The following is an 18,500-nucleotide window of genomic DNA, read 5'->3' as shown; positions in this document are numbered from 1 at the left end:
GAACAACTAAGGAAACAGGTTAGGAACAACTAAGGAAACAGGTTAGGAACAACTAAGGAAACAGGCTAGGAACAACGGTGTAATGTAATAAATAGCTAGCATAACATGTTAGCTAGCATGTTATTGAATGTAATAAATAGCTAGCATGACATGTTAGCTAGCATGTTATTGAATGTAATAAATATTTAGCATGACATGTTAGCGAGCATGTTACTGAATGTAATAAATAGCTAGCATAACATGTTAGCTAGCATGTTATTGAATGTAATAAATAGCTAGCATGACATGTTAACTAGCATGTTATTGAATGTAATAAATAGCTAGCATGACATGTTAGCGAGCATGTTATTGAATGTAATAAATAGCTAGCATGTTATTGAATGTAATAAATAGCTAGCATGTTATTGGATGTAATAAATAGCTAGCATGACATGTTACCTAGCATGTTATTGAATGTAATACATATATAGCATGACATGTTAGCTAGCATGTCATTGAATGTAATAAATAGCTAGCATGTTATTGAATGTAATAAATAGCTAGCATGACATGTTAACTAGCATGTTATTGAATGTAATAAATAGCTAGCATGACATGTTAGCTAGCATGTTATTGAATGTAATAAATAGCTAGCATGTTATTGAATGTAATAAATAGCTAGCATGACATGTTAGCTAGCATGTTATTGAATGTAATAAATAGCTAGCATGTTATTGAATGTAATAAATAGCTAGCATGTTATTGGATGTAATAAATAGCTAGCATGACATGTTACCTAGCATGTTATTGAATGTAATACATATATAGCATGACATGTGAGCTAGCATGTCATTGAATGTAATAAATAGCTAGCATGTTATTGAATGTAATAAATAGCTAGCATGACATGTTAGCTAGCATGTTATTGAATGTAATAAATAGCTAGCATGACATGTTACCTAGCATGTTATTGAATGTAATACATATCTAGCATGACATGTTAGCTAGCATGTCATTGAATGTAATAAATAGCTAGCATGTTATTGAATGTAATAAATAGCTAGCATGTCATTGAATGTAATAAATAGCTAGCATGACATGTTAACTAGCATGTTATTGAATGTAATAAATAGCTAGCATGACATGTTAGCGAGCATGTTATTGAATGTAATAAATAGCTAGCATGTTATTGAATGTAATAAATAGCTAGCATGACATGTTAGCTAGCATGTTATTGAATGTAATAAATAGCTAGCATGTTATTGAATGTAATAAATAGCTAGCATGTTATTGGATGTAATAAATAGCTAGCATGACATGTTACCTAGCATGTTATTGAATGTAATACATATATAGCATGACATGTGAGCTAGCATGTCATTGAATGTAATAAATAGCTAGCATGTTATTGAATGTAATAAATAGCTAGCATGACATGTTAGCTAGCATGTTATTGAATGTAATAAATAGCTAGCATGACATGTTACCTAGCATGTTATTGAATGTAATACATATCTAGCATGACATGTTAGCTAGCATGTCATTGAATGTAATAAATAGCTAGCATGTTATTGAATGTAATAAATAGCTAGCATGTTATTGAATGTAATAAATAACTAGCATGTCATTGAATGTAATAGCTCTAAGATTGATTTCTCAAGAGTACAAAAGAAAAACAGAACTTTAGAACATGTAAACCTGAGTAAATGGCACGTAGCATGACATCATATTTAACATATAAAAAAAAAAAAAAAAATATGCCATTTAGCAGACGCTTTTATCCAAAGCGACTTACAGTCATGTGTGCATACATTCTACGTATGGGTGGTCCCGGGAATCGAACCCACTACCCTGGCGTTACAAGCGCCATGCTCTACCAACTGTGCTACAGAAGGACCATATGACTCATCTTTTATGTTGTAAGGTAGAGTTTAATGACCATACCTATGCAGCTCTGTCTGTCAGGAGTTGCTTGGTAACCAGAGTCACATGAGCAGTGGTAGGTACCGGCCACATTCACACACTGGCCGTTCCGACACAAGCTGACGCTCTGCTCGCACTCGTTGTAATCTGTGTAAGATAACATTCGTGAACACATGCTAAATTACTCAAAATGTAAATAAATATATCCAAATAAACTCAGCAAAAAAAGAAATGTCCCTTTTCAGGACCCTGTCTTTCAAAGATAATTCGTAAAATTCCAAATAACTTCACAGATCTTCATTTTAAAGGGTTTAAACACTGTTTTCCATGCTTGTTCAATGAACCATAAACAATTAATGAACATGCACCTGTGGAACGGTCATTAAGACACTAACAGCTTACAGACGGTAGGCAATTAAAGTCGTGGTTATGAACATTTAGGACACTAAAGAGGCCTTTCTACTGACTCTGAAATATACCAAAAGAAAGATGCCCAGGGTCCCTCCTCATCTGCGTGAACATGCCTTAGACATGCTGCAAGGAGGCATGAGGACTGTAGATGTGGCCAGGGCAATAAATTGCAATGTCCGTACTGTGAGACGCCTAAGACAGCGTTACAGGGCGAAAGGACAGACAGCTGATTGTCCTCGCAGTGGCAGCAACACCTGCACCTGCACCTGTAACAACACCTGCACAGGATCGGTACATCCGAACATCACACCTGCGGAATAGGTATAGGATGGCAACAACATCTGCCCGAGTTACACCAGGAACGCACAATCCCTCCATCAGTGCTCAGACTGTCCTCATTAGGCTGAGAGAGGCTGGACTGAGGACTTGTAGGCCTGTTGTAAGGCAGGTCCTCACCAGACATCATCAGCAACAACGTCGCCTATGGGCACAAACCCACCGTCGCTGGACCAGACAGGACTGGCAAAAAGTGCTCTTCTCTGACGAGTCACGGGTTTTGTCTCACCAGGGGTGATGGTCAGATTCGGGTTTATCAATGACGTAATGAGCATTACACCGAGGCCTGTACTCTGGAGCGGGATCGATTTAGAGGTGGAGGTTCCGTCATGGTCTGGGGCGGTGTGTCACAGCATCATCGGACTGAGCTTTTTGTCATTGCAGGCAATCTCAACGCTGTGCATTACAGGGAAGACATCCTCCTCCCTCATGTGGAACCCTTCCCGCAGGCTCATCCTGATATGACCCTCCAGCATGACGATGCCACCAGCCATACTGCTCATTCTGTGCATGACTTACTGCAAGACAGGAATGTCAGTGTTCTGTCATGGCCAGCAAAGAGCCCGGATCTCAATCCCATTGAGCGCGTTTGGGACCTGTTGGATCGAAGGGTGAGAGCAAGAGCCACTACCCCCAGAAATGTCTGGGAACTTGCAGGTGCCTTGGTGGAAGAGTGGGGTAACATCTCACAGCAAGAACTGGCAAATCTGGTGCAGTCCATGAGGAGGAGATGCACTGCAGGACTTAATGCAGCTGATGGCCACACCAGATACTGACTGTCACTTTTGATTTTGAACCCCCCCCCCACTTTGTTCAGGGACACATTATTCCATTTCTATTAGTCACATGTCTGTGGAACTTGCTCAGTTTATGTCTCAATTGTTGAATCTTGTTATGTTCATACAAATATTATGTATTAAAATAACATAACAGTTTGCTGAAAATAAACACAGTTGACAGTGAGAGGACATTTATTTTTGTAGTGTCGATTTCCCACACACCGATTAAGCCTAATTCTGGGTTAAACAGTATGCGCAACGGAGAATCTTCATTGAAAGGGTTTACATTGTACTGTATCAATATTTGTGTTAAGAAAAGGACAATTTGAGAAGATGAGAGAGCGAGTGGTGGGAAAAATGTCCGCTAATATAAACGTCACAAAGAAAAACAAGACATCAGGTGATTAGCCTTATGACCTAGCAATGCAATGACCTAGTAACACTGGACATAACCTACTCAGAAGGACTAGAGGTGAATGACAACATTTGATGGGGCCTTAAAGGGAAATCTGTGATTCAAACAATGACAAAAGTGGGCACCCCACCATTTTTGAGGGTAAACAACTGATGGATGGGGCTCAAGAAATGTAACCAGTCATAAATTCATAGTGGGAGCTATGGAGGCAAGGACCGACCATTCATTGTATCAAAAGTATAGCTTTAGCCATGTGTTGAAGCTATACAGTGTTTGTTGACAATTACATTGTTTACAAACAACGGAGTAAAACTATTTTATATTTTGGGTTCTGATGGGGTACGTCAGTTGAACTAAGCTCATTGGGCATTAATTAGTTATATCCTTAAATAATCACTGGCTATATATCATTTAAGGCCAGGCACCACAGGCACCACAGGCACCACAGGCACCACAGGATAAAATGACATTTATTTATATTAGTATTTTCAAAAAATAAAAATAAGAATCAAAAAGTTGATGTCGATGTATATTTTTCTTTGTTTATCAGACTACCGTCATCAAAATGTCATGAATTATAACCCCCTTTAAATGGACTTATATCCATCATTTCAAAGCTCACTACATTGAATCACACATCATTTAAAAACCCATTTTATAGATAATGTTACAAACTGGAGTCTGGACTATATGTAGTAACTTACTTTGAAGAGATGAGGATTATATTTAAATTGGTGTTTGGTGTTTGATAGTCTGAATTCTGTGTCTTGGTCTTTGACTGCCATTTTCCAAAAGTCAGAATCTTCCCAATAGCCAACACATTTTTCTCAGCTTCAGAAACATCTGTTTTTACCTAAATGTGTGTGGCTAACCACAGATGTGTTCTCCACTTATACATAGGAAATTGTTGATATTTTGTCAATTTCTTTTTCTAGATGACATTTTCTTCTGAAAAATGTGACAAAAACAAGAACCCAACATGTCTAATGAGAAGAACCCTACATGTCTAATGAGAAGAACCCTATATGTTATTGAGAAGAACCCTAGATGTTGTTGAGGAGAACCCTACACTTTGCCAGTGTGTGTCTAGGCGACCTGCCCCTCCCCCCTCCCAAGCAGAGGCTACTGTACTGACAGTACAAGCTTGATTGAGAAGATAGGAAGAGACATTATTTAATTAGCTCGAGAAGAATAGACTAACTTTTCAATGCTAGTTAAGGATACTATAGGTAAAATTATCACATTTGACGATGGATTTATTAACTACAAAAAACTAAGATGTGTTTTTAATTCTGTTGCCGCTCTGCACACACAAGCTTTGTTAACTAACTAGCTTCTCTGGTCCAACGTTAAGTCAACTCTGAAGTTCAAAGACATTCAAAGTTTCTCCATAGAAGCCGTACCTCTGTAGATATAATTCTGTGGGCCTAATTCAGATAATGCATGTCATAACAAGATACCCAACGCTTCAAGCCTCCTCCTCAACCCTCTCTCGCTCTCTCCCCAAGAGAAAAATGTCAGTCGCATCTTGCGCCATAGGCTACACCTGTCTGTCCATCGCACACGTAAAAAACTAGCTTGTGTCACACCCTGATCTGTTTCACCTGTCTTTGTGCTTGTCTCCACCCCCCCTCCAGGTGTCACTCATCTTCCTCATTATCCCCAGTGTATTTATACCTGTGTTCTTTGTCTGTTGTCAGTTCGTCTTGTCAGGTCTTTTCCAGGTTGTTTTTCAGTCTCCCTGCTTTGTCAAGTTCTGTTTCCTAGTTTCGCCAGTTCTTACCATTCTGTTTGCCCTGACCCCAAGCCTGCCTGCCGTTCTGTACCTTACTGACTCTGCCCTGGATTACGGACGTCTGCCTGCCTTTAACCTGTCTTTTGCCTGCCCCGTGGTTGGGTCAATAAACATCTGTGACTCTAGCTGTCTGCACCTGGGTCTTATCCTGTTCTGATAGCTTGCCTGCTCTGTCCGCACTGAATGGTGAAGTAGTTTAATGAGCTGGTCATATTTTTGGGGTTCTGAACTTTATTTTGCTGGTCGCAACAGTGTAATGGAACAAAGAAAATTGTGGATCTGTTTAGAACGAAAAGATTGTAAAATAATTTTGGTTCCAACCACTGATTATAACCCTACATGTCTATGGAGAAGAACCCTGCATGTTGTTGAGAAGAACCCTACATGTCTAATGAGAAGAACCCTGCATGTTGTTGAGAAGAACCCTGCATGTCTAATGAGAAGAACCCGACATGTCTAATGAGAAGAACCCTGCATGTCTATGGAGAAGAACCCTGCATGTCTATGGAGAAGAACCCTGCATGTTGTTGAGAAGAACCCTGCATGTCTATGGAGAAGAACCCTGCATGTTGTTGAGAAGAACCCTGCATGTTGTTGAGAAGAACCCTGCATGTTGTTGAGAAGAACCCTGCATGTCTATGGAGAAGAACCATGCATGTCTATGGAGAAGAACCCTGCATGTCTATGGAGAAGAACCCTGCATGTTGTTGAGAAGAACCCTGCATGTTGTTGAGAAGAACCCTGCATGTTGTTGAGAAGAACCCTGCATGTCTATGGAGAAGAACCCGACATGTCTATGGAGAAGAACACTGCATGTTGTTGAGAAGAACCCTGCATGTCTATGGAGAAGAACCCTGCATGTCTATGGAGAAGAACACTGCATGTTGTTGAGAAGAACCCTGCATGTTGTTGAGAAGAACCCTGCATGTTGTTGAGAAGAACCCTGCATGTCTATGGAGAAGAACCCTGCATGTTGTTGAGAAGAACCCTGCATGTCTAGTGAGAAGAACCCTGCATGTTGTTGAGAAGAACCCTGCATGATGTTGAGAATAACCCGACATGTCTAATGAGAAGAACCCTGCATGTCTATGGAGAAGAACACTGCATGTTGTTGAGAAGAACCCTGCATGATGTTGAGAATAACCCTACATGTCTAATGAGAAGAACCATGCATGTTGTTGAGAAGAACCCTACATGTCTAGTGAGAAGAACCCTACATGTCTAGTGAGAAGAACCATGCATGTTGTTGAGAAGAACCCTACATGTCTAGTGAGAAGAACCCTACATGTCTAGTGAGAAGAACCATGCATGTTGTTGAGAAGAACCCTACATGTTGTTGAGAAGAACCCTGCAAGTTGTTGAGAAGAACCATGCATGTTGTTGAGAAGAACCCTACATGTCTAGTGAGAAGAACCCTACATGTCTAGTGAGAAGAACCATGCATGTTGTTGAGAAGAACCCTACATGTTGTTGAGAAGAACCCTGCAAGTTGTTGAGAAGAACCCTGCATGTTGTTGAGAAGAACCCTACATGTCTAGTGAGAAGAACCCTGCATGTTGTTGAGAAGAACCCTACATGTTGTTGAGAAGAACCATACATGTCTAGTGAGAAGAACCCTGCATGTTGTTGAGAAGAACCCTACATGTCTAATGAGAAGAACCCTACATGTTGTTGAGAAGAACCCTACATGTTGTTGTTAAAAACCCTATGTTGTTGAGTATTTTGTCATGATGTTTATAATGTAGACTGGGATTTGGCACATTATTGTAAAGTAACAAACAGTAGTTAAAATGTTCAGTAACTGTTGTGTGTTCATTTGATCTGTCTATTTTTTGTTCAGTATTTGTTACATGTTCAGTATTTGTCATGTGTACTGAGGTCTAACATTTACAGTGTTGCTTACTCACCCTCGCACGCTGCCCCGTCCACAGTGAGCTGGTGTCCCTGGGGGCAAACACACTCGTAGCTGCCCTCTGTGTTCTCACAAGACCCCCCACGACACAGGGACGGTTCCCGCTCACACTCGTCTATGTCTGAGAGAACATACACACAACAGGTCATTCAGTATTAGTAACACACGGGATGACAGAGAAACTCCCTAACATATCACAAACACTTATCCTTTCTATAAAAAAAAACACATTGTACGGTGGCCTGTGAGGTCCAGTGGTTAGTGCCACGGACCCCGATACCATATATGCCAGAGTTGGTTCGAAACCGGTCCACTGCCCTTTGACTCAATCCCCTCCTATTCCCCTCTACTGTCCTATTGGTTCAAAAAATATATGAAAGGAATGGGACTGCCCCATTCCTTTCAAATTGATAAATGATAGAGTATATATATTATATATCCACAGTTCTGGCCCCCCCCCCAAAAAAAGTGACTTTGAAACTTGCCTTGATGATGCAAATGTTTTTACTGTGCAGCAGATTTGAACTTTTTACCATCATTTAGTGGTATTACACATGCCTAGAAGCAGTCTATGGTCAAGGTAAAACAGCACTCTATGTTTTGGTTTTGTTTACCTGACCACTGTCTCCAAATGCTCACTTTTTTATTTATTTTTGTTGTTGTCGAAGAACGTGAATATGTAGTAATTTTGTTGTGTTTCAGGTGATTCCTGGGGCGGCAGGGTAGCCTAGTGGTTAGAGCGTTGGACGAGTAACCGAAAGGTTGCAAGTTCAAATCCCCGAGCTGACAAGGTACAAATCTGTCATTCTGCCCCTGAACAGGTAGTTAACCCACTGTTCCTAGGCTGTCATTGAAAATAAGAATGTGTTCTTAACTGACTTGCCTAGTAAAAGAAAGGTCAAATAAAAAAAAAAAAAAAGAGTTTTTAATTCCATACTGAGTAAACAGGAAGCAGAGATAGAGACACTACCGTGCTGCGAGTGGATTATCCCACCACGTTCTCGTGGAGAATGCATTAAACAATACATTTGAAAAGCACTCACACTCCCCTTACTGAATTACGTCACCTCCCCCCATTTACTGAACTTTCTTCCAGCCAGGACAATGGCAACAATAGACGAAACAAGATATACACAAAGCAAACATTTTACTTATGTAATAATTATCAGCTAGATATGTGAATCGTAATATTGTAGCTAGCCAGCTAGTTAAACAGGAAAAATTACCTAAAACGAATGTTATGCAAAGATAGATGTACATTCTGCGTGGGTAGCTACCAATTCTTTGTGGCTAACTAGCCAGTTAGCCCTATTGACTTACTATGGAGTTACAGTACCCATTCACTGAACCGTCTTCCAACCAGGACAACAATGGCAATAGAGACTAAACAAGATATACACAAAGCAAATGTTTTACTTCATAACAACATGTTTTACTTCATAACAACATGTTTTACTTCATAACAACATGTTTTACTTCATAACAACATGTTTTACTTCATAACAACATGTTTTACTTCATAACAACATGTTCGTCGTTTTCACGGGGAAAGTTCTGATGGACTCCTTCATTTGTGAAAAATGTATTGAACAGAATATTACGGAATAAGGATTCCATGAGAGTATCGGCATCTTTAAATGCTTCCTATCAAAACATCCAAGGGGATGATAATGGGACCTTCCTGGACTATGGTACATTTCCGCCACTGCACCCCTCTACGAGCTTGAACCAGAAAATGGCTGCTCATTGTTGGACTCCAGGTGAGTGTAAATGACTGCTCATTGTTGGACTCCAGGTGAGTATAAATGGCAGCTCATTGTTGGACTCCAGGTGAGTATAAATGGCAGCTCATTGTTGGACTCCAGGTGAGTATAAATGGCTGCTCATTGTTGGACTCCAGGTGAGTATAAATGGCAGCTCATTGTTGGACTCCAGGTGAGTATAAATGGCAGCTCATTGTTGGACTCCAGGTGAGTATAAATGGCTGCTCATTGTTGGACTCCAGGTGAGTATAAATGGCTGCTCATTGTTGGACTCCAGGTGAGTATAAATGGCTGCTCATTGTTGGACTCCAGGTGAGTATAAATGGCTGCTCATTGTTGGACTCCAGGTGAGTATAAATGGCTGCTCATTGTTGGACTCCAGGTGAGTATAAATGGCTGCTCATTGTTGGACTCCAGGTGAGTATAAATGGCAGCTCATTGTTGGACTCCAGGTGAGTATAAATGGCTGCTCATTGTTGGACTCCAGGTGAGTATAAATGGCTGCTCATTGTTGGACTCCAGGTGAGTATAAATGGCTGCTCATTGTTGGACTCCAGGTGAGTATAAATGGCAGCTCATTGTTGGACTCCAGGTGAGTATAAATGGCTGCTCATTGTTGGACTCCAGGTGAGTATAAATGGCTGCTCATTGTTGGACTCCAGGTGAGTATAAATGGCTGCTCATTGTTGGACTCCAGGTGAGTATAAATGGCTGCTCATTGTTGGACTCCAGGTAAGTATAAATGGCAGCTCATTGTTGGACTCCAGGTGAGTATAAATGGCTGCTCATTGTTGGACTCCAGGTGAGTATAAATGGCAGCTCATTGTTGGACTCCAGGTGAGTATAAATGGCTGCTCATTGTTGGACTCCAGGTGAGTATAAATGGCTGCTCATTGTTGGACTCCAGGTGAGTATAAATGGCTGCTCATTGTTGGACTCCAGGTGAGTATAAATGGCTGCTCATTGTTGGACTCCAGGTGAGTATAAATGGCTGCTCATTGTTGGACTCCAGGTGAGTATAAATGGCTGCTCATTGTTGGACTCCAGGTGAGTATAAATGGCAGCTCATTGTTGGACTCCAGGTGAGTATAAATGGCAGCTCATTGTTGGACTCCAGGTGAGTATACATGGCTGCTCATTGTTGGACTCCAGGTGAGTATAAATGGCTGCTCCTTGTTGGACTCCAGGTGAGTATAAATGGCTGCTCCTTGTTGGACTCCAGGTGAGTATAAATGTCTGCTCCTTGTTGGACTCCAGGTGAGTATAAATGGCTGCTCCTTGTTGGCCTCCAGGTGAGTATAAATGGCTGCTCCTTGTTGGACTCCAGGTGAGTATAAATGGCTGCTCATTGTTGGACTCCAGGTGAGTATAAATGGCTGCTCATTGTTGGACTCCAGGTGAGTATAAATGGCTGCTCCTTGTTGGACTCCAGGTGAGTATAAATGGCTGCTCATTGTTGGACTCCAGGTGAGTATAAATGGCTGCTCATTTTTGGACTCCAGGTGAGTATAAATGGCTGCTCCTTGTTGGACTCCAGGTGAGTATAAATGGCTGCTCCTTGTTGGACTCCAGGTGAGTATAAATGGCTGCTCCTTGTTGGACTCCAGGTGAGTATAAATGGCAGCTCATTGTTGGACTCCAGGTGAGTATAAATGGCTGCTCATTGTTGGACTCCAGGTGAGTATAAATGGCAGCTCATTGTTGGACTCCAGGTGAGTATAAATGGCTGCTCATTGTTGGACTCCAGGTGAGTATAAATGGCTGCTCCTTGTTGGACTCCAGGTGAGTATAAATGGCTGCTCCTTGTTGGACTCCAGGTGAGTATAAATGGCTGCTCCTTGTTGGACTCCAGGTGAGTATAAATGGCAGCTCATTGTTTGACTCCAGGTGAGTATAAATGGCTGCTCATTGTTGGACTCCAGGTGAGTATAAATGGCTGCTCCTTGTTGGACTCCAGGTGAGTATAAATGGCTGCTCCTTGTTGGACTCCAGGTGAGCGTGAATGGAAGAGTGTCGGAACCAGAAAGAAGAAGAATAATCATTATCGGCGCAAAATCCCTTTGAGCCCCTGTAACATCCACAGCTCCATGGCTGTGGATGCCCTTCCACCTAACTGTCCTAGTCAATCAACTGCCTGGGTACAGCCTGGACAACCGCAGCCCCCTTCCACTGGGCCTGTGCTCTCTGGATCAGAGCCGCTTTGGCTGTATTGGGCTCCACGCAACCGGCGTCTCAGCAGCTCTCTTCTCAGGTGAGTTCTGTGGCTCTGGCCCTCGCAAATCTGCTTCAAGAGACACATGTTGTGTCTTTACTATCATTAAATGAAGACTTTTTAGTTTTAATCAAAGATTCTCTGTAATTGTATTACGTGATTAAACTGATTAATCATCGTAACTGTAATTAACTAGGGAAGTCGGGGGCACCAAGGAAAATATTCAGATTACAAAGTTAGAATTTTCCTAATATATAGTCTTCTGATTAATGAATTCTTCTTTACCTCACGTTTAGTCTCATTCCAAATGTTGTAAATTGTTGGTTATCTGCACGAACCCAGTCTTCACTATGAGTCATCCATACATCAATTGTCTTAAATAATTTTATTGACTAACTAAGTAATTCACAGAAATGCATAAACAAACAGTAGATAGTTACAAGGAAATGATAACGGAGTTTCTAGTGGGATAAACCGCATCGCTTGGTGGACAAAAGGGAAGTGGGGGTCGCCTGAGATAAGACAACACACAGTTGATAATTATATTCATTGAAATCCTAATCCTTTGCACATGAACGCTCACTCATTCGGGGAACAATTGCTATTAATATATACAGTATATTTACGCTCAGTGTGTCGTCGGGGTTTCTGTTGCTAGTTTCTGTTGGAGAGTTTGTCCGTCCTCTCTGTCGTGGTTAGAATGAATAGTTCAGAGTGATATTCATTCGTTATGGATGTTTCGGCGGTTGTCGGTCTGGAATGCCTCTGCTGATCCCACAGCTATTGTATACAGTAATCATATACCTATGAACCAGAAAGGTACTATTGCACTGAGGTGGTTTTGCCCTGGCAGGAAGTCACTGTGTGCAGCTCACCCTGCACTAACATAAATAACCTGAGCATGTCTACCTCTGCTAAGCTTCCCAGTAAAGCAGAAAAACAATCAAGCAAAGTGTTAAAATTGCTCACATTAACATATGTAGCTTAAGAAACAAGGTTAATGAAGTCAATAATGTGCTTCAAAACAAATGACATTCATATTCTGTTCTCTGAAAACTCACTTTGATAATACAGACCACCAAGTGCTAACAGTCAGTATCTGGATAATATGTGTGAAATGCTTGATAATGTAATGTGATATCAACGAGAAGTATATTTTCTGGGTGATTTAAATATTGACTGGTTTTCATCAGGCTGCCCACTCAAGAGAAAGCCAAACTGTAACTAGTTCCCCTGCAACCTGGTTTAGGTTATCAGTCAACCTACCAGGGTAGTTACAAACAGCACAGGAATAAAATCATCAACATATATTGACCACTTTTTTACTAATGCTGCAGAATTTGTTTAAAAGCAGTATCCAAATCCATCGGATGGAAGTGATCACAATATAATAGCCATATCTAGAAACCAAAGTTCCAGAGGCTGGGTCTAATATAGTATATAAGAGGTCATACAATAAGTTTTAAAGCGATTCATATGTTATTGATGTAAAGACTATTTGTTGGTCTGTGTGTGTAATGACGAGCAACCGGACTGCACTTGACACATTTATGAAATTGCTCATTCCAGTTACTAATAAGCAGCACGCATTAATAAAATGACTGTAAAAATCTATTAAATCCCCTTGGGTTGATGAGGAATTGAACAATTATTTTATTGAGAAGGATGAGGCAAAAATAAATGGCAAAATAGGTCTGGCTGTACAACCAATTGACAAAATGTACTGCAAATTGAGAATCATGTGACTAAACTGAATAAAAGAAGAAACACTATGAAACAAAGATAAATAAATAAAAAATTAAAAAAATAGTAAAAAGCTTTGGGAGCACCGTCAATGAAATTTTGGGAAAAAAGGCAAACTCAGCTCCATCATTCATTGAATCAGATGACTCATTCATCACAAAACCCACTGATATTGCAAACTAGTTTAATGCTTTTTTTCAAATTTAGGCATGACATGCCAGCAACAAACACTGACACTACACATCCAAGTATACAGTATCGGACCAAATTATGAAAGACAATAATTGTAATCTTAATTCCGTAAAGTAATTGTGGAAGAGGTGAAAACGATTGTTGTCTATCAACAATGACAAGCCACCTGGGTCTGACAACTTGGATGGAAAATTAGCGGACAGTATTGCCACATCTTCAGTTTAAGCCTACTAGAAAGTGTGTGCTCTCAGGCCTGGAGGGAAGCAAAAGTAATTCCGCTATCCAAGAATAGTAAAACCCCCTTTACTGTCTCAAATAACCAACCAATCAGCCTGTTACAAACTCTTGGGGAAAAAATGGTGTTTGACCAGATACAATGCTATTTCACAGTAAACAACTTGACAACAGACTTTCGTATGGGTGGTCCCGGGGGATCGAGACCCACTATAGGAAGGACATTCAACAAGCTTATAGGGAAGGACAGCACCACCTACACAAATGACTAATGATTGGCTGAGATAAATTGATGATAAAATTATTGTGTGGGGGGTGTTTTGTTAGACTTCAGTGCGGCTTTTCACATTATCGATCACAGTCTGTTGCTGGAAAAACGTATGTGTTATGGCTTTACACCCCTGCTATATTGTGGATAAAGAGTTACCTATCTAACAGAACACAGAGGGTGTTATGGCTTCTTTACACCCCTGCTTTATGGGGATAAAGAGTTACCTATCTAACAGAACACAGAGGGTGTTCTTTAATGAAAAGCCTCTCCAATAAAATCCAGGTAGAATCAGGGTTCAGTTGTCTCAGGCTCCTTTACTTTTTCTACCTTACCAACGTCATGCCACTGCCTTTGAGTAAAGCCCTGTGTGTCTATGTATGCGGATGACTCAACACTATACAGGTCAGCTACTACAGCGACTGAAAGGGACAACAGTTTACCTTTATTTTCAGAATGGGTGGCAAGGAACAAGTTACCCTATATTTCAACAAACTAAAAGCACTGTATTCGGGACAAATCATTCACTAAACCCTAAACCTCAATAAATATTGTAATGAATAATGTGGGAAATTGAGCAAGTTGAGGAAACTAAACTGCTTGGAGTAAACTGCTTGGATTGTAAACTGTCATGGTCAAAACATGTTGATACAACAGTAGCTAAGATGGGGAGAAAGTAATAAAGCGCAGCTCTGCATTCGTTTGTTCTTCTTCTTATTATTATACCATTTTTTTCAAATTCTTTTTCTCTCAATTTCATGGAATCCATTGGTAGTTACAGTCTTGTCCCTATCGCTGCAACTCCCGCACGGACTCGGGAGAGGCTAAGGCCGAGAGCCGTGCGTCCTTCCGAAACACAAACCAGCCAAGCCGCACCGCTTCTTGACACAATGCCCGCCGCACCAATGTGTCGGGAAGAAACTCCGTACACTGTGTCAGCGTGCACTGCACCCAGTCTGCCACAGGAGCCTAATATTAATCATATGTACAGTGCCTTGCGAAAGTATTCGGCCCCCTTGAACTTTGCGACCTTTGCCACATGATAGGCACTCTACACACATACACATGGGATGTTGTATTGTAGATATGTGTGATAGTGGAGTTTTATGTGTTATGAAATGTCATGTAATATTTTAAATTGTATATAACTGCCTTAATGTTGCTGGATCCCAGGAAGAGTAGCTGCTGCCTTAGCAACGGCTAATGGGGATCCTTAATAAATACAAATAATAAGTCAATAGTGCTAACTGGCTAGCTACTACTATTAGCTAGCCAGATAGCCACGAAGAATTGTTAACTAGCTACCCATAAAGAATTTACATCTATCTAGTTTTAGGTCACTTTTGCCTGTTCAACTTTCTGGTTCGCTACAGTACATTATTGCATTTCACATATTTAATGATTTATTTAACCTTTATTTAACAAGTCAGTTAAGTACAAATTCTTATTTACAATGACGGCCTGCCCGACCAAACCTGGACGACGCTGTGCGCCGCCCTGTGGGACTCCCAATCACGGCGGATGTGATACAGCCTGAATTCACGAAACCAGGGACTGTAGTAGGGACATAAAGCTAGCTGATAGTTATGAAGTAAAACGTATGCTTTGTGTATATCTTCTTTCGTCTCTATTGCCATTGTTGTCCTGGCTGGACGACGGTTCACTAACAAGAACATACTCAAGAGAACGTCGTCGGAGAATGCACTTGGAGCATGAGAGTGTAGAGCACGGCAGAATGCATACTGAGAAACACCCAGAGTCTATTTTCTCTCCCTTCAGCTCAAATAATAGCCGCCATTGCTTTCAAGAAATGTTGCATCATTATTTATGTGGTTGTGTCATATTTCTTTGCATACTTTCCGTTGGAAGCTTGCTTCAAAAGATGTACAAAGAAGTGCCCTCCGTGCCTCCTTTTCTTAATTTGGACTCATGCTTTGATTTGGACTCATACCAACCCTCCCGTGCTCCAATTTGCGTGGCTCGGAGCATGGTTGTATGAATTTTGAGAAACACCCAGAGAGATACTGTAGTGAGAGAAGAGAGAGACAGAGACTGTAGAGAGAGACTGTGGAGAGATGAAGAGAGAGAGATACTGTAGAGAGAGAGAGAGAGAGAGAGAGAGAGCCTTCTACGCCATCAAAAGGAACATAAAACTCGACATCCCAATTAGATCTGGCTAAAAATACTTGAAACAGTTATAGAACCCATTGCCATATATGGTTGTGAGGTCTGGGATCTGCTCACCAACCAAAAAATTCACAAAATGGAACATGCAGAACTCTACAAAAACATCTCCTGTGTACAACATAAAACACCAAATAATGCATGCAGAAAAGAATTAGGCCGATACCCGCTAATTGTCAAAATCCAGAAAAGAGCTGTTAAATTCTACAACCACCTAAAAGGAAGCAATTCCCAAATCTTCCTAACAAAGCTACCACTTGCAGAGAGATTAACCTGGAGAAGAGTTCCTTGGGCAAGTTGGTTCTGGGGCTCTCTCCAAACACAAACAGACCCAACAGAGTCTCCAGGGACAGCAACACAACTAGACCCAAACCAAATCATGACAACAACAAAAATGTAAACAGAGCAAACTAGAATGCTATTTGGCCCTAAACAGAGAGTACACAATGGCAAAAAACCTGACCACTGTGACTGACACAAAATTAAGGAAAACTTTGACTATGTACAGACTCAGTGAGCAGAGCCTTGGTATTGAGAGAGGCTGCTGTAGGCAGACCTGGCTCTCAAGAGAAGACAGGCTATTTGCACACTGCCCACACAATGAGGTGGAACCTGAGCTGAACTTTCTAACCTCCTGCCAAATGTTTGACCATATTAGAGACACATACTTCCCTCAGATTACTCAGACCCACAACAAATTCCCATATAAACTCCCATATCTTCTGTATGAAATCCCACAGTGTGCCATCACAGCAGCAAGATTTGTGACCTGTTGCCACAAGAAAAGGGCAACCAGTGAAGAACAAACACCATTGTAAATACAACCCATATTTTTATTACATTTTTTATTTATCCTTTATTTTATTTAACTAGGCAAGTCAGTTAATGTTTGACCTACCCGGTCAAACCCGGACGGCAGCTGGGCCAATTGTGCGCCGCCCTATGGGACTCCCAATCACAGCCGGAGTGGATACAGCCTGGATTCAAACCAGGGACTGTAGTGACGTCTCTTGCGCTGAGATGCAGTGCCTTAGACCGCTGCGCCACTCGGACGGTTTATTAAATTTCCCTTTTGTACTTTAACTATTTGCACTTTGTTATAACACTGTACATAGCCATAATATGATAATTTGAAATATCTCAATTCCTTTAAAACCTTTGTGAGTGTAATGTTTAATGTTCATTTTGACTGTTTATTTCACTTTTGTTTATTATCTATTTGACTTGCTTTAGCAATGTAAACATGTTCCCCAAGCCAATAAATACTTTTGAATTCAAATTAAATTGAGAGAGACTCTAAAGAGGAAGAGAGAGACTGAAAGATAGAGGAAGAGAGAGAGATGAGATACTGTAGAGAGAGGAAGATAGAGAGAGAGCGAGAGAGAGACAGAAAGATACTGTGGAGAGAGAGAGAGAGAGCGAGAGAGTGATATTGTAGAGTGAGGAAGAGAGAGAGATACTGCAGAGTGAGGAAGAGAGAGATAGAGCTAGAGAGAGGTTGGACTCACCCATGCAGTTCTTCATCATCATGAAGCCACTCTCATAGCCCTCGGAACACTCACACTCAAAACTACCCGGAGTGTTGACACAAACCCCTTGGCCACACAGGTCCGGAGAGATACGACACTCATCTATGTCTGAACACACACACACACACACACACCACACACCACACACACACACACACACACACACACACACACACACACACACACACACACACACACACACACACACACACACACACACACACACACACACAGAGAGGACAGCAGAACATCTCATATCTTTTATATTGACATTGATATTTGTACTGCACTGTTGAGGGAGCAAGTAAGCATTTCACCACGTTGTTTATACCTGCTGTAAAACTGTGTAAACTGTGTACACGACATATAAACTTTGAGAACAAACGTATGTTAATTTAGCTAAATAAATATTCTCATTCGATGACAAATTATACTGTTTTGTTGAATTTTGTGACTGGTATTTTTCAAGTTTTTATGTTTTGTAAGTACATTACGCAAACACACTTCAGTTTGGTGGGCTGTGTTAACTGTTTTGCAAAAGTGATCCCTATTGTGAGAAAAATGTTCACGCAATCGGGACAAACTGTATTAACAGATCATTTCTATCCATAATAACGGGACACAATGAGGTCATTGTCTCACCTGTGCAGTTGCGTTCTTCCATATCGAGGGAAAATCCTCCGGCGCAGTGGCACCTGAAACTGCCTATGGTGTTGCGACACTTTCCATGGACACACATTCTGGGGAACACCTTACACTCATTGATGTCTGTCAAAGAGAGACACATCCACATCTATTATAACAAAGACACATATTAATCACTAC

At 40.9% G+C, this 18,500-nt stretch overlaps 1 protein-coding gene across 1 annotated transcript; it reads right to left on the bottom strand.

The window, feature by feature from the left end:
• Positions 1-1,923: 1,923 nt before the first annotated feature.
• Positions 1,924-18,439, bottom strand: LOC127922433 (fibrillin-2-like; the record flags this gene model as incomplete). The annotated part of the gene is made up of 4 exons (XM_052506216.1): positions 18,318-18,439; positions 17,655-17,783; positions 7,546-7,671; positions 1,924-2,049 (listed from the first exon to the last, which is right to left on the bottom strand). Coding segments are annotated over exons 1-4 (478 nt in total), but the record flags the coding sequence as incomplete, so codon positions are not given.
• Between the last annotated feature and the right edge of the window lie 61 nt (positions 18,440-18,500).

Source organism: Oncorhynchus keta, unplaced genomic scaffold (assembly GCF_023373465.1).
Source record: "Oncorhynchus keta strain PuntledgeMale-10-30-2019 unplaced genomic scaffold, Oket_V2 Un_contig_25684_pilon_pilon, whole genome shotgun sequence".
NCBI classification, from domain to species: domain Eukaryota; kingdom Metazoa; phylum Chordata; class Actinopteri; order Salmoniformes; family Salmonidae; genus Oncorhynchus; species Oncorhynchus keta.
Note: the sequence above shows the minus strand (reverse complement) of the source record. Positions and strands in the feature narration are given on the sequence as shown.